This window comes from Elephantulus edwardii, unplaced genomic scaffold (assembly GCF_000299155.1).
Source record: "Elephantulus edwardii isolate Elephantulus edwardi_28Jun2011 unplaced genomic scaffold, EleEdw1.0 scaffold00003, whole genome shotgun sequence".
NCBI lineage: Eukaryota > Metazoa > Chordata > Mammalia > Macroscelidea > Macroscelididae > Elephantulus > Elephantulus edwardii.
The window spans coordinates 24,208,207-24,225,626 of NW_006399753.1; the positions used below are offsets into that span (position 1 = coordinate 24,208,207).

Sequence of the window (17,420 nt, forward strand, 5' to 3'; positions counted from 1 at the left end):
AGCAGCCTTGCCTTTCAGCTTTCTGGGATGTCAAGGCAATTGTTACACGCCTTTGAGTCAGAATCAACTAATAGTGGACCCCCAGTGGGCTTTTATAGGCAGTTAATTGCATGGGAGGAGAGGGTCCATGCTTCTCCCGCAGAGCAGCTGGTGGATTTGAACCACATGCTTTCAGGACTGCAGTCCAGATACTTACCACATGACCACCAGGACTCCATACATAACACACTAAAGTAATAACTCAGAGAAACTGATTTCCCCAAACATCTACTTTATCCTCAACGACAACTCGATATTTTAGAAGGATTATATTCACTAATGGTTCCTAGTTGATCTTTATTTTGACAGATTTTATCTTTACATCATCTTACTATTATGCCCTTTCCTCACTTACCTACATGATTAAGTTCCTAAGACTATGTTATTTGTAATGGAAAAAACTGGCTTTGTGTGAAGACAGAGGTTGAATATATCACCAAGTAGCTGTTAGATTTCATAAATACCTAAATGTCAGATTACATCATAACGTAACTGTGAAACCACTGAGCCTCATAACCTGGCCAAGCTGACACACATCCTTAACTATTACAGTCAGCATTACTATTGTCTTTCACCTTAACATTGGTTACTGCCAGTTGTACACTGTTCATGTACAAATCAGTTGAATCCTAGATTTTTAACTTTTGTTGTCAATATGAAATATCAGGTAATAAGTCAAGAAGTGAGGTGTATGCAAACTGATAACCATCATAGTTAAAAGGTAATTACTTTAGCATTTGGCATAATGCATGGCATAGTGCATTATGTAGCACCTTTGAAATGAACCATCTCAAAGTACTCAGCATATGCAATTTGCTCACACAACACTTAGGAGGTAGGTGGGGTTTGTTGTGTTTGTTTGTTGACAGCCATTATATAAATGAGCATACTGAAGCGAAGAGGCCTGCTCACATGACCCAAGAAGAATGACAAAGAAACAGGACCTAGTCCCAAGCTTCCTCACCCTCTTTCTCAAGCACTTCAATCACAGTGCCACAAGAACACCTCTTTAGCACTGCTGCTAAAGGCACTGGATGTTTCCGATGTGAAAGAGTACATCTATCAACTGTAAACTCAACCTTTCAATAAAATTAGTACCTGTTAAGGATTTTCTCTCTTGCTTTGCAAATGTATGAAGGACATCTTGGACTATTGCTAAGCTCATTAGAATGCATACATAAATATGTGATTTATCATTCTTTTCAGCTCCTATCAACTTGCTTTCTACATGCAGAAACATACGCCTGCATAATCAAGAAATTTTGAAATGCACTTAGGGACACTGCATGGAGGGAAGCCAGTGAGTTACTTTTGGCAAGTCTCCTTGGAGGCACCAGGTAAGGTTTTGTTTAGTTTTGTCTTCTGAAAGAGCCACTAAAATGAAAAGAAAAAAAAAAAACACACAAAACAAAACCAAAACACCAATAACAAAATCCCCCTCAAAGCAAACTCCTATTTACTTTGTTAAGCAGCAGTTTATACACATTCTACCTGCTGACCATTCTTTGGATGAGCAAGCAGAGTTGTCTCCTAAACAGAAAGTGTATTTGATTCTCAAGTTTCAGTTTCCCTCTATTTGACTGTAGGCTTCCCACCAGTATGAAAGTCCATTTTTTGGTGGAAGTGCCAATACTGCATATGGTTTATGGTGACATGGGTAAACAAATTCAGGGCAACAGTAACACCCACAATATTGATAATTCCATCCACTGTGTCTTTCTGACTGGATCTTGGAGATCAATGACAATGCTGTAGGGCCTGAAAGTGCTATCTGGCCCTTCCTGCTCCTCATCTGTTTCTATGACCAGAGCTTAGCATGTGTAACTTGGTAATTAAACAAAGATACTAAGAGTGGGAAGAAAAAAACTTTTTACAAAACCCCTTCTCTGGTCCATTTCCCCTGTAAAATACCAATGTTTTAGGCCCCATTTCCTAAAAAAAGAGAGAACAATCATATTTACATCAGTAAAAATTCTAACATCTGAGATGTTTCTTGCTTGACATGTCATTCCAGATTCTGTGCATTTCTTCTGGAGAGATCTGATGCACGGTTATAACTCGGCGATACCGGCACAAACTGTAGGCCATCTTCCAGTGATTGAAGCCACTGTTCTGGAAAGGATGTATGCCCAGCTTTCGAAGACACAGTCCCACGTATACATCTTCGAGGTGAAGCAGCCGTGTGTGGAGTGAGGTCTTGTATATGAGTTCAGCCACATCAGCTGAAAAGATATAGCCCGTTCCCGAACAAAACGGTGGGTAGTTACTATCAGGGTACAAATCCCTGGGCATATACCACTTACTACGGACGTCCCGAATTGGTCCTCCATTGATGACATAGCCAGTAAAATATCTTCTCCTTGGCTTGGTAGTGGGCTTCAGCAGTTTATAAATAAGGTTATCCATGTTTACAAAAATGTCACTGTCAGTTTTCATGACATACTTGGCTTTTGAACAAAATGTGGCCACCCATCTCATCCCCATGAGTGTTTTGAGGGTAAGGTTATGGTAGGAGTCGATGAAGTCCTCCACAATAATGTCATGGAAGATTTGGCTCTCTTGTTCCACCATCTGATTCAGAACAGGATCAGCATTCTTGCCCAGCAGGAAGAGAGTGGCTATCCTGATCCCTTTAAAGTTGTTCTCATCACCCCACGTCTCTCGGATGGCCTGGCGGGCATCAAACTCCTTGTGGGTAGTGCTAATGAGGATAACAAGGAAAGGAATGTTCTTCTCACATTTATTTGGCTCATTGATAAGAAATTCAAAAGAATGTGGGTTTATAGGCCGGGTTCTTATGTTGCCAAAGGTGAAGTTTTTCCTGGCAACTGTTATGTGGCTAAAGGGCTTGGAGCCGGTGTAGGAAGAAGTAGGGCGAGTTACACTCAAATACCAAAGAGCGCTGGCCCAGCACACAACTGTCAAAACATATAAACAGGAGACCTTCGAAGCCATTTTCTTGACAGCACGTCTATTCCAGATAGTGAATAATATGCCTTTTTGGCACTAGCTTCTTTGCATCTTGCAAAGGCAGCATATTACTAAGAAACCTTAAAGTTCGACCGAGAAGTGTGGGTGTGAGATTGTTCATGGGTCTTAGTGGCAGTCTTGTATGCCGGTGTATGTTCTTGAATCTTGCATTCAGTTTTTGTTCTTCCAACTCTTACGGAAGCTTCCGTCCTTTGTGAACTGTTCTCTTAGCTCTGCAAAATTAAGAAAGCACAGTTGTTTAGATTTATTTAGTCATTTCACCTTTTTAAATATATATAATAAAAGCTTAAGAATTACCCACAATGATGGAAATAAGGAATAAGCACTAACTTCTTTCAGTACCGAAATCTTTCTGACATACCATCCTCATCTTTACTCTCTCTGTGATAGAAGTTATGTTTTTCACATCCAAATTAACACTCATACAGACTATGTACTGCAGATGAATATGTATATAAATGGAACAGCAGTTGTTTGGAAAATATATTATGCTATCTTCTGCACAAAGGTATTTGTCATTAAACAGTTTCTAACATTGAAATCTAGCATTCGGGAAAGTCTCGCACACAGCCTCATAGTTCCCCTTCCGAATAGTTTTCTACGTTTCAGTTTAGTTTGCTGATGAGCTAATCAATTCTCACCATCTCTTAGCTTTCTCTAACCCTGTATTTGGAAACTTGTCAATCAGGACTAGAAAATCTCTGCTAATAGTTGTGTCCCTGGTGGTTGTGACTCAGAAGTTAACACCAACTTTCACTCACTTTCTCCTCAGGTTCTGGCGCTCATAAATCTCACTTTCCAATTGTCAGTTTTCTTTGACACCATAGAGGAAGATTATTCTCATCTATCCCCTCCTGCACAGAAATCATCACCCAAGGATTCCTTCTGACAGCCCACAGCATTCCTTTTGAAGCTGATCTAAATGGTGGTCCTACGTTGCTGTTTTGTAGTTTTCAACATTTTTACCCATATGTTCGTTCCATTGATGAAATAAGCCTGGTACTTTTAGAAAAATCAAATACAGCAAGAGGATAATAAGAAATATTATTGGGGTTGGGAGCCAAAAATTCAATGAAGATGTGATAGAGCACTGTAATTGCTGTTCAAATTAAAAAGCTGTCCTTTGGAGCTCTAAGCCTTTCTAGAACTTTAGCTACTATCATTCTAGTTAAAAATATATGCCAGGGTACAAAATCCATTCATGTAAAAAATCATCTCTTCCTTCCTAGTTAAAACAGAAGGTGGTCGTCCTGGAAGACGGAGATAGCACAATAATGGATGTCCATTTCAACAAAGTCAGCTTCAAAGGAAACCATGCTGGTAAATGTATGGACTGTGTTAGAAGAATTTAACTGGCATTATTATTGAATATCATGCTTCTAAGCACAGTATTCATAATGAAATGAAAAGGCCTGATGAGTAATAGTACACAGCCTTTGTCTAAGCCCATGACCGACTGTGAATATATGATCCATATGAGACTGGCAGTACCTCAGTGTATTTATGGGCCTAACTAACTGAATATCAGAATGGCTTCAAGCAGCGTGACTCAGGGTAGGTATAGTCAAGCTTTTATCCAATCCATTATAAGTATTCTCTAAATATAGGTTCCAGTACCATGGCTTCCTGGAGGAAAATTCTGCTCTAAAGGTGCACCGATGCTGATAGGGAGAATGTGATGTGCAGCAGGCTTTGAAACTTTAAACGATAAGCAAAAGGAAGGGACACAAACTAGGAGTGAAGAGTTTAAAAAGGGCTTCTCAACTTGGGGTATACAGATACTCAATTCTAAAGGAATGTTAGTGAGGCTACAAAACAGGCTTCTTCCACTGTTTTTCTAGCATTCCTGATTCTGATACAAAGCAAAACAGTCATGGCTGAGGTGTTTAGACCCAGAATGATGCATGTGCTTCTGAACAGAACTGTACTCCACGGAGTTTTCAGTGGTTACAGGCCTTTCTCCCAATGTGCTTCTAAGTGGGCTTGCACCAGTAATGCCTCGGTTAGCAGCCAAGTGCTTAACTGAGCTGATCCCTTGATTTTTGTAAGCATAATTTATCATTGCATTTCCCTCATCATTGCCAAGATGGTAGGGCACTTCCAAAGAGCCTGGAAAAGATTCCTGCTGTGGTCTAGCTGGTTTTCTTCCAGTGTAAAAATCAGGCTATTGATAGAGGAACTCTATCTCCTCTAACTCCTATTTTGTTCTCCTTTTATCTTTATTAATCCTGTCCCTGCACAGTTCATCTGACAATTTATGATCATCCAAATAGCCTTTATTCAACCCTTTAATTTTTCTCATTTCTTAATTCATTTATTCTTTAATCAATTTATCAATTATTTATTAAATGCCTGTGTATGCCAATCTGTGTTCCTCTACCATTCATGGATTGGCATATGCTAGGTTTAAAATTAATAAGGGAGTGCTTCAGGGTTGTAGTCTCTCTCCATACTTATTTAAAATGTATGCTGAGAAAATGATTCGAGAAGCTGGACTCTGCAGAAGTATGTGGCGTCAGGATCAGAGAGATACTCGTCAATAATGTGCTTTGTGCAGGTGACACAACCCTACTTGCTGAAAGGAGGAAGACTTGAAGTGCTTTTGGCAGAAGATCAAAGAATACAATCTTCAATATGGATTGCATCTCAATTTTAAGAAAATAAAGATTGTTACCACTGGATCAATAGACAGTATCATGATAGATGGAGAAAAGATTGAAACTTTCAACGATTTCATTTACTTGGATCCACAAGTAACACCCATTGTACCAGAAGTTAGGAAATCAGTAGATATATTGCATTGGGAAAGTCTGCAGTTAGGGGCCTCTCCAAATTATTGAGGAGTAATGATGTCAGTTTTAGGACTAAGGTGCATTTGATTCAGGTATTAGTCTTCCTGATAATTTGCTATGCGTCTGAGAGCTGGACATTGAATAAGGATGACAGAAGAATTGATACATTTGAGATGTGGTGTTGGAGAAGAGCACTGACTTCTTCCCATGAGGTGAAGTCCCATAGACTGCCAAATGAACAAACAAATATGACTTGGAAAGGGTGCAGCCAGAGTGCTCTTTGGAGGCAAAGATGGTGAAGTGTTGCCTCACATATTTGGGCATGTTGCTAGCAGGGGCTATTCCTTAGAGAGGGACATGATGCTCGGAAAGGTAGAGGGTCAGCAAAGGAAAGGAAGACCCTCAACCAAGTAGACTGACATGGTGACTGTTACAATGGGCTCTAATGTGTCAGGAAGTGTGAGAATGGAACAAGATAGGATGGGGTTCAGATTTATAGTTCATAGGGTCTCAATGGTTCTACTTGACTCGACGGCACCTAAATAACAATAGTGCATACCAATATAAGAAAAATCAGAAAAAAGTGCATACACTTGTTGCGAGGAATTTATAATCTAGAAGTAATGCAAGTAAATGATAAAAGTATTTACTACAAAGCTATTTGTATATGTGAAGTGGAGTGCAGATCAGGTTATGGGAGAACTGGTTACAGTTGAGTAAAGCTGTGCATTTAACAAATCTGAGAACACCATTAATATAGACTGCACTGCAAATTCTGCTTCTCTAACATCTGCCAGAATTAAAGGATACAGTGGTCCTGAGGAGGATATGATAGACAATTTGGAAAAGGTGACCTAAACCGAATTGTACTTAGATCACTTTATCTAAGGTGATGGGCATTCTAGATGCAGGGAAAAGAATTTTCAAAGGCATAAAGTCAGAGAAAATAAGATGTGCGTCAAAACTGCAAATGTTGTTGTGTTGTTAAAATGCCAGTGACTCATAGGAACCCTATGTACAATAGGCTGAAGCTTGCCCTGTCCAGAGCCAGTCTCACTGACTCTGACACACCTAATCCCACTGCCCAGTTACCGAGTCAATCCATTGCATCCAGGGTCGACTTCTCCTGTGCTATCTTTTCACCTTTCCAAACATGTTGTTCTCAAAGGTCAGAAGTCACTCCTGGCTATGTGTGCAAAGTATGCGAGATAGAGTTTAAAAATCTTAACCTCCAAGGAGAACTTGGTTTCACCCTCTCCAAGACTCCTCTACTTGTTTTCCTGGCAGTATATGGTATATTTAAGATGCTTCTCCAGCACCACAACTCAAAAGTATCAATTCTTTTGTCATCATTAGTCACCGTCCAGCTCTCTGATGCATAGCAAGTACTTGCACTAGGGGTATGATAGCTAATGTCAGATGGATCTTGCTGAAAGCAGAGAGTACCAGAGGAATGTCTATCTGTGTTTCATTGACTATGCAGAAGGCATTTGTGTGGATCACAACAAGCTGTGGCTGACTTTGAGAAGAATGGGAATCCCAGAACACTTGATTGTATTTATGCAAAACCTATACTTGGACCAGGAGGCAGTCACCAGAGTAGAGCTAGGAAACACTGCATGGTTCAAAATTGGGAAGGGTGTGTTTCAAGGATGTGTTCTATCTCTGTATCTTTTCAATCTATATGCGAAACAGATTATCTGGGAGGCTGGGCTCTATGAGAAGTGTGGCATCAAGATTGGAGGTAGACTCATCAACGATCTACATCATGCAGATGACACAACCCTACTTGCTGAAACTGAAGAGGACCTGAAGCACTTGCTGCAGAGGATCAAGCACGGCAGCATTCAATATGGATTGAAACTCAACATAAAGAAAACAAAGATTTCCACCACTGGGCTGATTGGCAGCATCAGGTTGGATGATGAAGAGATTGAGATTGTTGGCAGTTTCAGTTTGCTTGGCTCTACAGTCAACGCTCTTGATACCAGCAGCCAGAAAATGAAAAGATGAATTGCATTAGGAAAGTCTGCTGTCAGAGACCTCTCCAAAGTACTGAGGAGCAATGATGTCAGTCTGGAGACTAAGGTGCACCTGATACAGGCCATAGTCTTTGCAATTACTTGCTATGCATCAGAGAGCTGGACAATGACTAGGGATGACAGAAGGAGAGTTGATGCCTTTGAGCTTTGGTGCTGAAGAGTAGTGCTGAATATACGATGGACTGCTAGGAAAACAAACAAGTTCGTCCTGGAGAGGACAGAGTAGCAGACTGTATCTCAGGGTTAAACTGGGCTGCTTCTTGGAGGCAAGGATTATGATGTTTAGTCTGACATTCTTTGGACATATTGCAAGGCAAGATCAGTCATTGGAGAGGGACATCATGCTTGGGAGTATGGAGGGACAGCGCAGGAGAGGAAGACCATCAATGAGATGTATTGATTCAGTCACTAGGATAATAGCGGTAAGCTTGTCAGAGACACTAAGACTGGCACAGAATAGAGCAGGGTTTAGGGCTGTTGTACATAGGGTTGCTATGAGTTACAGGCAACTCGATGGCACAAAACAATAACAACAACAACGACTACAACAACATGGCCTGGATCAGGTGTACCTGTCTCGAGACTGATATCATTGATCTTTAGCCCTTTGGAGAGGTCCCTAACAGCAGACATTCCCAATGCAATTGTCTTTTGATTTCCTGACTGTTGGTGCCAAGAGTGTTAATTGTAAGCTGAGAAAGCTGAAATTGTTAACAACCTCAATCTCATCTTCATCCATCATGGTGCTGTCAATTGGCCCACTGGTAAGAATCTGTTTCTTCTTGATATGAAGTTATAATCCATATTAAAAACAAAAGTCCTTGACCTTCTTTAGCTTCAGGTCCTCATCAGTTTTGGAAAGCTGCAAACAGGTGAATAAAGAGTTTAGAGTGATTGAAAGGAAGGTGGCATTGGGTAGGTGGAAGGTATAGAGATAGGAACACTTTGATGGTGAGTTATACTCAGTGACTCTGAGCTGAATAGCTAGGCACCTATCTGTTTGATCTAAAAGGTTGAAAGGGAGAGCTTTTTTGTTAGGTGCTATTAATAGAGTCACCGCTGATTCATAGTGACCACAACAAAAGGTGACCTTGTTCAGTCTTGTGCCATACTCACTCTGCTTTCCTTAAATTCATTGTTGTAGTCTCTGTGTCAATCGATTCAGTCTTCCCTTCTTTTGCTGATCCTGTTTTTCTAAGCATGATGTCCTTTTTAAAGGACTGATCCTTCCTGATGACATGTCCACTGAATGTGAGATGTTGTATCACTATCCTAATTTCTAAGGAGCAATCTGGCTACACTTAACTTGTTCCAAGACAGATTTCTTCCCCAAACCCTATCCACTGATTTTGGTAGCCATTCATTCTTTGGTTAAGTATTTTTCCTTACTGCTCTGCCTAAAAAGAATAAGTAAGATTTTTTTTTTTACAATATATCATTTTGTGTGATTTTTCTGGAGGAAAGAACTGTATAAATGCAGGTACCTTCGAGGCTTAGAAAGACCTAAAAAAATAGGGGAAAAAATAAGGAGAACATGCAAAAAAGTTTATGTATTTATGTACAGGTAGGACTCTTTTATTTTAAATAGAAGAATGAGAATTCTTGTGTGGATTACTAATAAGCAGAAGACATTATACTATGGCAGTTTGCATTTTGAAATATGTATTCTTCACCAGGCATTATATTATGTGTTCTATTCCATGCATTTTATAGAGCTTCATTTTTTCCCCACAGAGTTACAAGAGATATTAATGCTTCTATTCTAGAGATGACAGAATGGAAACTCAGAGATAATCAGTTTCTTTTTCAAGGCTACACAACTGGTGATTGACCAGGTAAATATGAACATTTCAAGCCTCCAGTGCATTATGGGACTTGTTGGGACAATGAGCATGATGTCAGATGGAAAATTCACTCATAGCGGCAGACAGTATCTCAGGCTGCTATACTCCTAGTGATCTGTGCTTTTATTTTTCAGATGCATGTCCACTGCTTGGATTTTCTAGTTCATTTTAATTTGCTGAGAGGGAGATGTACTGTATTACACTTATTCTGTAGAGATGCTTGATAATTAAAAATTGATAAGATACAAAGGGCACATGAAAGCTGGAAGATACTGTGGGGAGCAGCATCTTCTGAGAAGTTTAGATTTATTTTTCAGGCTCCTTTCTCATATAGTATGTAAAAGAGACACCCTCCCTCCCCCCACATATACACATAATTACTAACTCTATTGACCTTTTTATCTTCCGCTTTAAGAACAAATGAAGGCATAATCTTACATCTTGCTCAATACTAAGTGCAAATCATTACCAATTTAAAATACAGAGTCTATGAAATGACAAAAGGAGTTGGCACAGATGGTGAAGCATGGCCAAGCATAATGCAGACCTGTGGCAAAGGGCTCCTCGCCAATGCTCTTTTGGTTCAGGTGGCCAAACAGGCACGTAATTATGCCTTTGGGGCAGAAAAAAAAATAATCTAAGAAGAGAGAAGAGAGATAATAAACTGTAAAAAGCAATTTCAAATATGTTAGACTGTATAGTTGGTACTGGGACAGTATGTCCATTGTTCACTCTTCAAGCAATTTTAATTTTTAATGTGAATTTTTTTTCTGCCTTAGATTTGTGACAGGGAAAAAAACCCCCAGCATCCACATAATGGTAACTCCATGCAGAACAGAACAAAGTGCTAGCTGGTCCTGTAACATCCTCACAATTAGCTGCTGATAGGACCATTGTGACCGACCCATGGGTTTTCATTGGCTGATTTTTCAGAAGTAGGTCAATCTTCGTAGTCTATTTTAGTCTTATCTGTTTTAGTCCTGGTCTTTCTTCTCAGTCTGTCTTAATCAAGAAGCTGCGTTAGAACCTGTTCAATATCACAGCAACATGCAAGCCTCTACCTTCAGACAGGTGGTAGTGATACATTAGTACTTTGGCTGGAGTATAAACCTGTGTTTCCCACATGGAAGGCAAGAGTTCTCTCATATGGAACTACTCAATGCCTTTCTATATCCAGATACATACAGACATTAGTGACCATGACAAAGGTTCTGTGAAAAGGGTGCTTCATAGGCAGGTAGTATTAAGACACAAAGAGCAGAATATAATGGGGATGAGAGGATTCTACTATCTATCAATTCATGGTTAGGGATTCTGAGCGCACACATATAATTATTCAAAAAAACCCTGAAGTACTGTGAATTATTTTGTTTGTTCACTCAGGCCTGGTTTTAATTTTTTTTTTTCAAACATTCTTCTAAGGATATGGCACTGGTCTGTCCATTTTCTATACAGAGGTATCTCATGGTTGCTATGAATGGTTTCCCATGATGGACAGTGTTTGGTGGAGCTCCCTGATTAAGACAAGCTTGGAAGCAGCAGTGTCATCCACTTCTGAACAAATGAGCTTGCCTCTGGAAACTATGAACTTGGAGAAATGATGAAAGCTATACAAGTGTTCAAGTGTTTCATTTATAGGGTTGTTATGAGTCATCTACAACTCGATGGCACTTAACAACAATAACAACAACAGCAACACCACCACCACCACCACTCACAGTTAGTGAGTACATCATGAAGGTTTTCCTGCTGGAGAGTTTACTTTCCTACTGGAAAACTAAAATATGAAGACTCACTGGAAAACTAAGACTATAAATCAGGTAAAAAGTTCTGGGTAAGGAACCATGTGTCACAAAGCCGAATCCTCCAGAGGGTTCATACAGTTTTACATGATTTTTAAAAATCCCCGTTTAACAGACAAGTTAATATATCACTAAAATAAAAAGTTACATCTAACATTTGTCATTACTTTTAGCAGCTCTACCACAACCACAGTCGCTGATGACACATTAACTTGTCATCCATTAAATACAAATCCCTCCAAATAGAAACATTCAACTAGAACATTTGAAAGCTATTTCCCCTCGGGGCTTTACTATATGGCAGATTACCTCATTCGTAGAACTCTCCAGTAACTCTCCACTTTCACCTTTCAGGAAGTTAATGAGGCAGAATTTTCAATTTAAGAAGCACATTCTGCTCCTAGAAATCTCATGGTGAATTGTCTGCTATTTTGAATAATTTATTTTTAAAACACAAAAGCTTGCTAGAGTTCTCCTCTGTTGTGGTTAGAGGTGGGTTTAGGGGCACCTGCGTGATGTGTGTGGTGAACTGCACATGCCTTTAGGTGTCGATTCCACGTAAATTTACATCATGGTTCAGGCAGATAAAAGTCAACACTGATTTCCTATGCTGCTGTGGCCACTTACACTGACTGGCTTGCAAGTCTCACCAAATGACCTGCTTCCTTCTACTCTCTGGTGTCTCAAAAAGTATTAAATCTCCATTCTCTGCTCTCTCTTTGATTTTTCAGAACTCAAGTAGCCTAGCCTGTAGGGAGTGGTACTGTTAACTCAAAGGCAGCTCCTCTCTGGTGGGACCCCCCCAGCAGCTCTGAGTTATAAAAATGAGAAATCGCACAACCAGAGACAAGAGCATCAGGATGTTTATGGAGATGGGTTCAACTCTAGAACTGCTTTACCATTCAACAATTTGTGTTCTGTGTGAGTGCTGGGAATCCCCACAAGATCACCATTTCTAGAATCTCCTGTATCTTCTTTAAGCTTTATTCTTGGGGCAAATACTGTCCTTTTTAATGGTAAATGGTTCATTGTCTCAAGGAGTGGTGCTGGTCAGCCTAGAGACCGGCTACCTGTCTGTCTCTGAGCTTCTCTGGGTCACATCTGACCTGCCTTTCTGTGAGGTTTTAGGATGCTTTTTGGTTTTCTAATTTTTCTCGCTGCTTGGAATATACCCTGATAAATTTCAATTTTAATAAAGTTTTATTGAAAGGGGAAAAAAATGAGAAATCGCCTGTACAATTCACAGCCTCAGAAAAATCCACTGGTGGGTGAGATGTGAGTTGATTCTGACTCTACAGCAGTAAGTTTGAGTAATTAATTTCGTCATTTAGTATACACTCAAACACCTACTAGAAACCAGACATTGTTACTTTAGCTGGTAAAATAGGAAACATCTCTTCCAAGACTGTGTTACTGTTGTTATTTTCTGTCAAGTCCAAACTGACTTTCCAGCATGTTTTGGAGGCAGTAAATCCCATCAAAGGACACTGCCCACCCTCCTCTTGTGGAGTAACTGGTGGATTTGATCTGCATGCCTTTGGGAGTGCAGCACAGCTTCTTACCACTAGGCCACCAGGGCTTCTTAGACTGTTGTTGTTATGTGCCATCAAGTTTCCCGTGACAAACAGGATAAACCTGTTCATTTTCCTAACAGTGCAACACTCTTCTCCAACACCACAGCTCAAAGGCATCAATTCTCCTTCTATCCTCCTTAGTCACTGTCCAGCTCTCTGATGCATAGCAAGTGATTACAAAGACTATGGCCTGTATCAGGTGCACATTTGTCTACAGAGTGACACTATTGTTCTTTAGTACTTTGGAGAGGTCCCTAACAGCAAACTGTGGAGCCAAGGAAACAAAAACCGTTAACAATCTCAAACTCTTTACCATCCATCCTGATGCTGCCAATTGGCCCAGTAGTAAGAAGGTCAAGGACTGCAGCCTTCAATATGGATTGAAGTTCAATATCAAGAAGACAACGATTCTTTGACTAGGAGGAAGAAAACCAGCTTATCATGTGATTGTTGTTGTTGTCAGCTGCTGTGGAGTGGGCCTGGACTCATAGCAACTTCAAGATCAATGAGATCAGATCATTGTGACTCCTATAGCTTTCAATGGCTTTGAAGCAGATTGCTGATGTGTACTGTAGAGTAGGAGCCGATGCACAGCTGAGCCTCCAGTAGGTTTTCAGAGGCAGTTAATTGCACACAAGAAGACTGCTCATTCTTCTCCCACAGAACAGCTGGTGGCTTTGAACCTTGTGCCTTTGGGATTGCAGTGCTACATTTTGCCTCTAGGCCACCAGAGAGTTTTTTCCCCCAGTCTGAGCAGTAGATTAACAGACCCTTTTTTCCTAGTCTAACTTCATCTGTATGTTCTGTTGAAACCTGATCAGCATTAGAGCATCATGCAAGAATTCACTGACAGAAACATGTAAGAATTCAATGACAGAAACATATAAGAATTATATATGGAGAATTATAGATGGAGAGGAGGTCAGGGGTGATTGGGCATGAAGTACATTGACCAGAAATAAATTCTGGGGTAACTGCATTAGACAATAAGAATTCTACCACTGAATCAATGTGGTCCTCAAACACATGGTAAATGAATGCAAAAACAATTTCTGGAACTGATAAGAACTGTGAAATAAATGGGACAACAGAATAGAAAAGGAAATAGAGTCTATTTTAGATAAGTTGGTGACAACTGAACTTAGATCAGAGTGTCTGGCTATCTTGACTGGTTCAATCTTTGAGTCTTTACCTCATCATCTGTCTCTTTACTTGGATTGTTTGGATTAATACCTATTGGGTTTGGTTGTGTGTTTTTGTGTGTGTTAGCAGCCATTTGGATAGGCTTACACCTTCCCCCCTCCCATCCTCTTTTTTCTTTTTTAAAAATTGATATTTTAATGAAAGTTTATAGAGAACCTGGATTTCCATTCATTCATTGTTGCACATTTTCTTCCCTGCTCTCCCACTCCCCAGTTTGCTTTTTTCTATGGAAAAAAAATTCTTTTATTATAAAGTCTCCCCCTGCCCCAATACACTTAATTTACTATGCAGCTCTTATTCTGGACTCATGTCATGACAATAATACCTGATCATTAATCATATAGTCCTTTTATACAGTTCTCTCCCTCATCTGTTTCAATGCCTGTACATTATTTATTCCTTCTTTTCTTAGTTTCCCCCAATCCCCATGTCAGTCTTGTTTTGTAACAGTGGCATTATGCACCATTTGTCTTTTTGTGACTGAGATATTTCACTCAGCATAATGTCTTCCATGGTTACCCATTTTGTATAATATTTCATGAGTTCTTTGTTTTTCAGTGCTGCATAGTATTCCATTGTGTGAATATACCACAGCTTCTCTATCCATTTGTTTATTGATGGGCACTTGGGTTATTTCCAGCTCCTTGCTATTGCGAACAAAGCCACCATAAACATGGGTGTGCACATATCTACTTGGGTAGGAATTCTGGTTTCTTTAGAGTATATTCCCAGTAGTGGAACTGCTGGGACAAATGGTATTTCTATTTCCAACTTTTTGAGAAAGCATCATACTGCCTTCCACAGTGGTTGCACCATTATACACTCTAACCAACAGTGATTAAGGGTTCCATTTTCTCCACAACCTCCCCATAATTTGTTGTTTGCTGTTCTGTTGAATTTTGCTATTCTTACTGGAGTGAGATATCTTATAGTTGTTTTGATTTGCATTTTTTATTTTTCATGTGTTTGTTCAACACCTAAATGTCTTCTTTGGTGAAGTGTCTATTCATATCTTGTGACCATTTTGTGACTGGGTTATTTACTTTTATCTTGTTGTGTTGCTCGAGTATTCTATAAATTCTAGATGTAAGTTCCTTACCAGACATGCCATTACCAAACATTTTTTCCCAGTCTGTAGCTTCTATTTTTACCCTGTTGGAGAAGTTTTTGGATGTTCATAGGGATTTGATTTTTAGGTGGTACCATTCATCCATTTTATCCTCTCCTGGTTGTAGGCTTTCAGGATGCTTGGAAGACTGTTCATGTTGTGGATTAGTGCTTCTAGGGTTCTTCCAAGCTTTTCTCTTAATAAAGTTAATAGTCTTTGGTTTTAGTCTTAGGTCGTTGATCCACTTTGAGTTGATTTTTCTTTATGGTGTGACGTATGGGTCTTGTTTGAGTTTTCTGCAGATAGTTTTCTAATTCTGCCAACACCATTTGTTAAAAAGGCTGTTTCCCCACTTAACTGATTTCATCTCCTTGTCAAAAATCAGTTGACCATAGGTAGATGGGCTGATTTCTGGGTTCTCAGTTCTATTCCATTGATCTATGTGTCTGTCATTGTACCAGTACCATGCTGTCTTGACCACCATGGCACTATAGTAGGATTTGAAATCAGGGAGTGAGATGCCTCCTACCTTGTTTCTCTTTTATGGAGTACTTTGCTTATTTGGTGTCTTTTTCCATTCCAAGTGAAATTATAGATTGCCTTTTCCATCTTGTTGAAGAGTGGAATTGGTATTTGTATTAGGATTGCATTGAATATGTAGATTGCCCTTGGTAGGATTGACAATTTCACAATATTGAGTCTTCCTATTCACAAGCAAGGTATATTCTTCAATTTCTCCAGGTCTCTTTTTGTTTCTTATAGTAATGTTTTGTAATTTTCTTTGAATAGATCCTTTGTGTTTCTAGTTAGATTTATTACCAAGTATTTAATATTGTGATTAACTATTTTCATGGGTATTCTTTTTCTTAGCTCCAGTTCTATATTCTCTTTTTCACTGTAGAGAAATCCCATTGGCTTTGTATGTTGATCCTGTATCCTGCCACGTTAGGTGGTTAAATATGTTCAGTAGTTTTCTTGCTGAGTCTGTAGGGTTTTAAAAAGTGTATTATCATACCATCTGCATACAGAGATAATTTTACCACCTCTTTGCCAATATGGATGCCTCTTATTCCCTTCTCTTGTCTTACTGCTACTGCTAATACTTCTAATATAATACTGAATAGAAGAGGTGATAGTGGGCATCCTTTCTAGGCTTACAATTTAGGATGAACTTCATGTTGTTGTTCTTTTGTGTAATTGAGTCAATTATGACTCATAGTGACCCTGTGAAGAACAAATCGGAATCTTGCCCTATCCTGCACCATCCTCATGATCTCAGCATGTTCAAGCCCATGTTCCTCTTCCCTTTTACTGACCTTCCACTTTTACCAATATGATCTCTTTTTCTATAACTGGCCCTTCCTGACAACATGTCCAAAGTATGTCAAACTGTTTCATCATCCTTGTCTTTAAGGATAAACCTGGCTTCACTTCCTCTAAGACATATACAATGAAAACAATGTCACTGTACCATTTCAATAACTGATTGTGGAGCCCACTGTGTTCATGCATAGCATTTTCATTGTCAAATTTTCATAAGCAGAAGATCAGACCTTTTTCTTTGCCCATTTTAGTCTGGAAGCTTCACTAATGCCTGTTTAGCATCTTTGCTGCATGCAAATGGCCACTAACAGATGGGTGGTAATTAAATTTAAGGCATGAGGTGCATTATCAGGAACTACTACTACTTAGGAACATCTTTTTGGTATTTGGACATTGTTCCTTCTTGACCTTTCGGACTTTATACTTTTTAGCTGTATTAACTTCTTTCATTCTTGCAAGCACATTTAGCTTCTAGAACTCTAGGTTATCTACTTTCCTGCGAAATGACAAAAGGAAATACTTTACTTCTTAAGACTTTACTCTTTTGTAAAGGTAGGCAAATTTTGATTTTAGGTAAACCAATTTTCTAAGAGTGAAAAATTTTAATTAGCATTCAAAAAAGAAGGAAACATATATGGGTATTAGGAAACAATATTTGATTTCTTTCTAGGTTAAAAAAGCTAATCTAGATAATTTTTTAAA

At 39.3% G+C, this 17,420-nt stretch overlaps 1 protein-coding gene across 1 annotated transcript; it reads right to left on the reverse strand.

Moving 5' to 3' along the window:
- Positions 1–1,773: 1,773 nt before the first annotated feature.
- On the reverse strand, positions 1,774–3,140 carry B3GALT1 (UDP-Gal:betaGlcNAc beta 1,3-galactosyltransferase, polypeptide 1). Its single transcript, XM_006879326.1, has one exon. It carries the CDS (start codon positions 2,992–2,994, stop codon positions 2,014–2,016), a length of 981 nt encoding a protein of 326 aa, XP_006879388.1. The 5' UTR covers positions 2,995–3,140; the 3' UTR covers positions 1,774–2,013.
- Between the last annotated feature and the right edge of the window lie 14,280 nt (positions 3,141–17,420).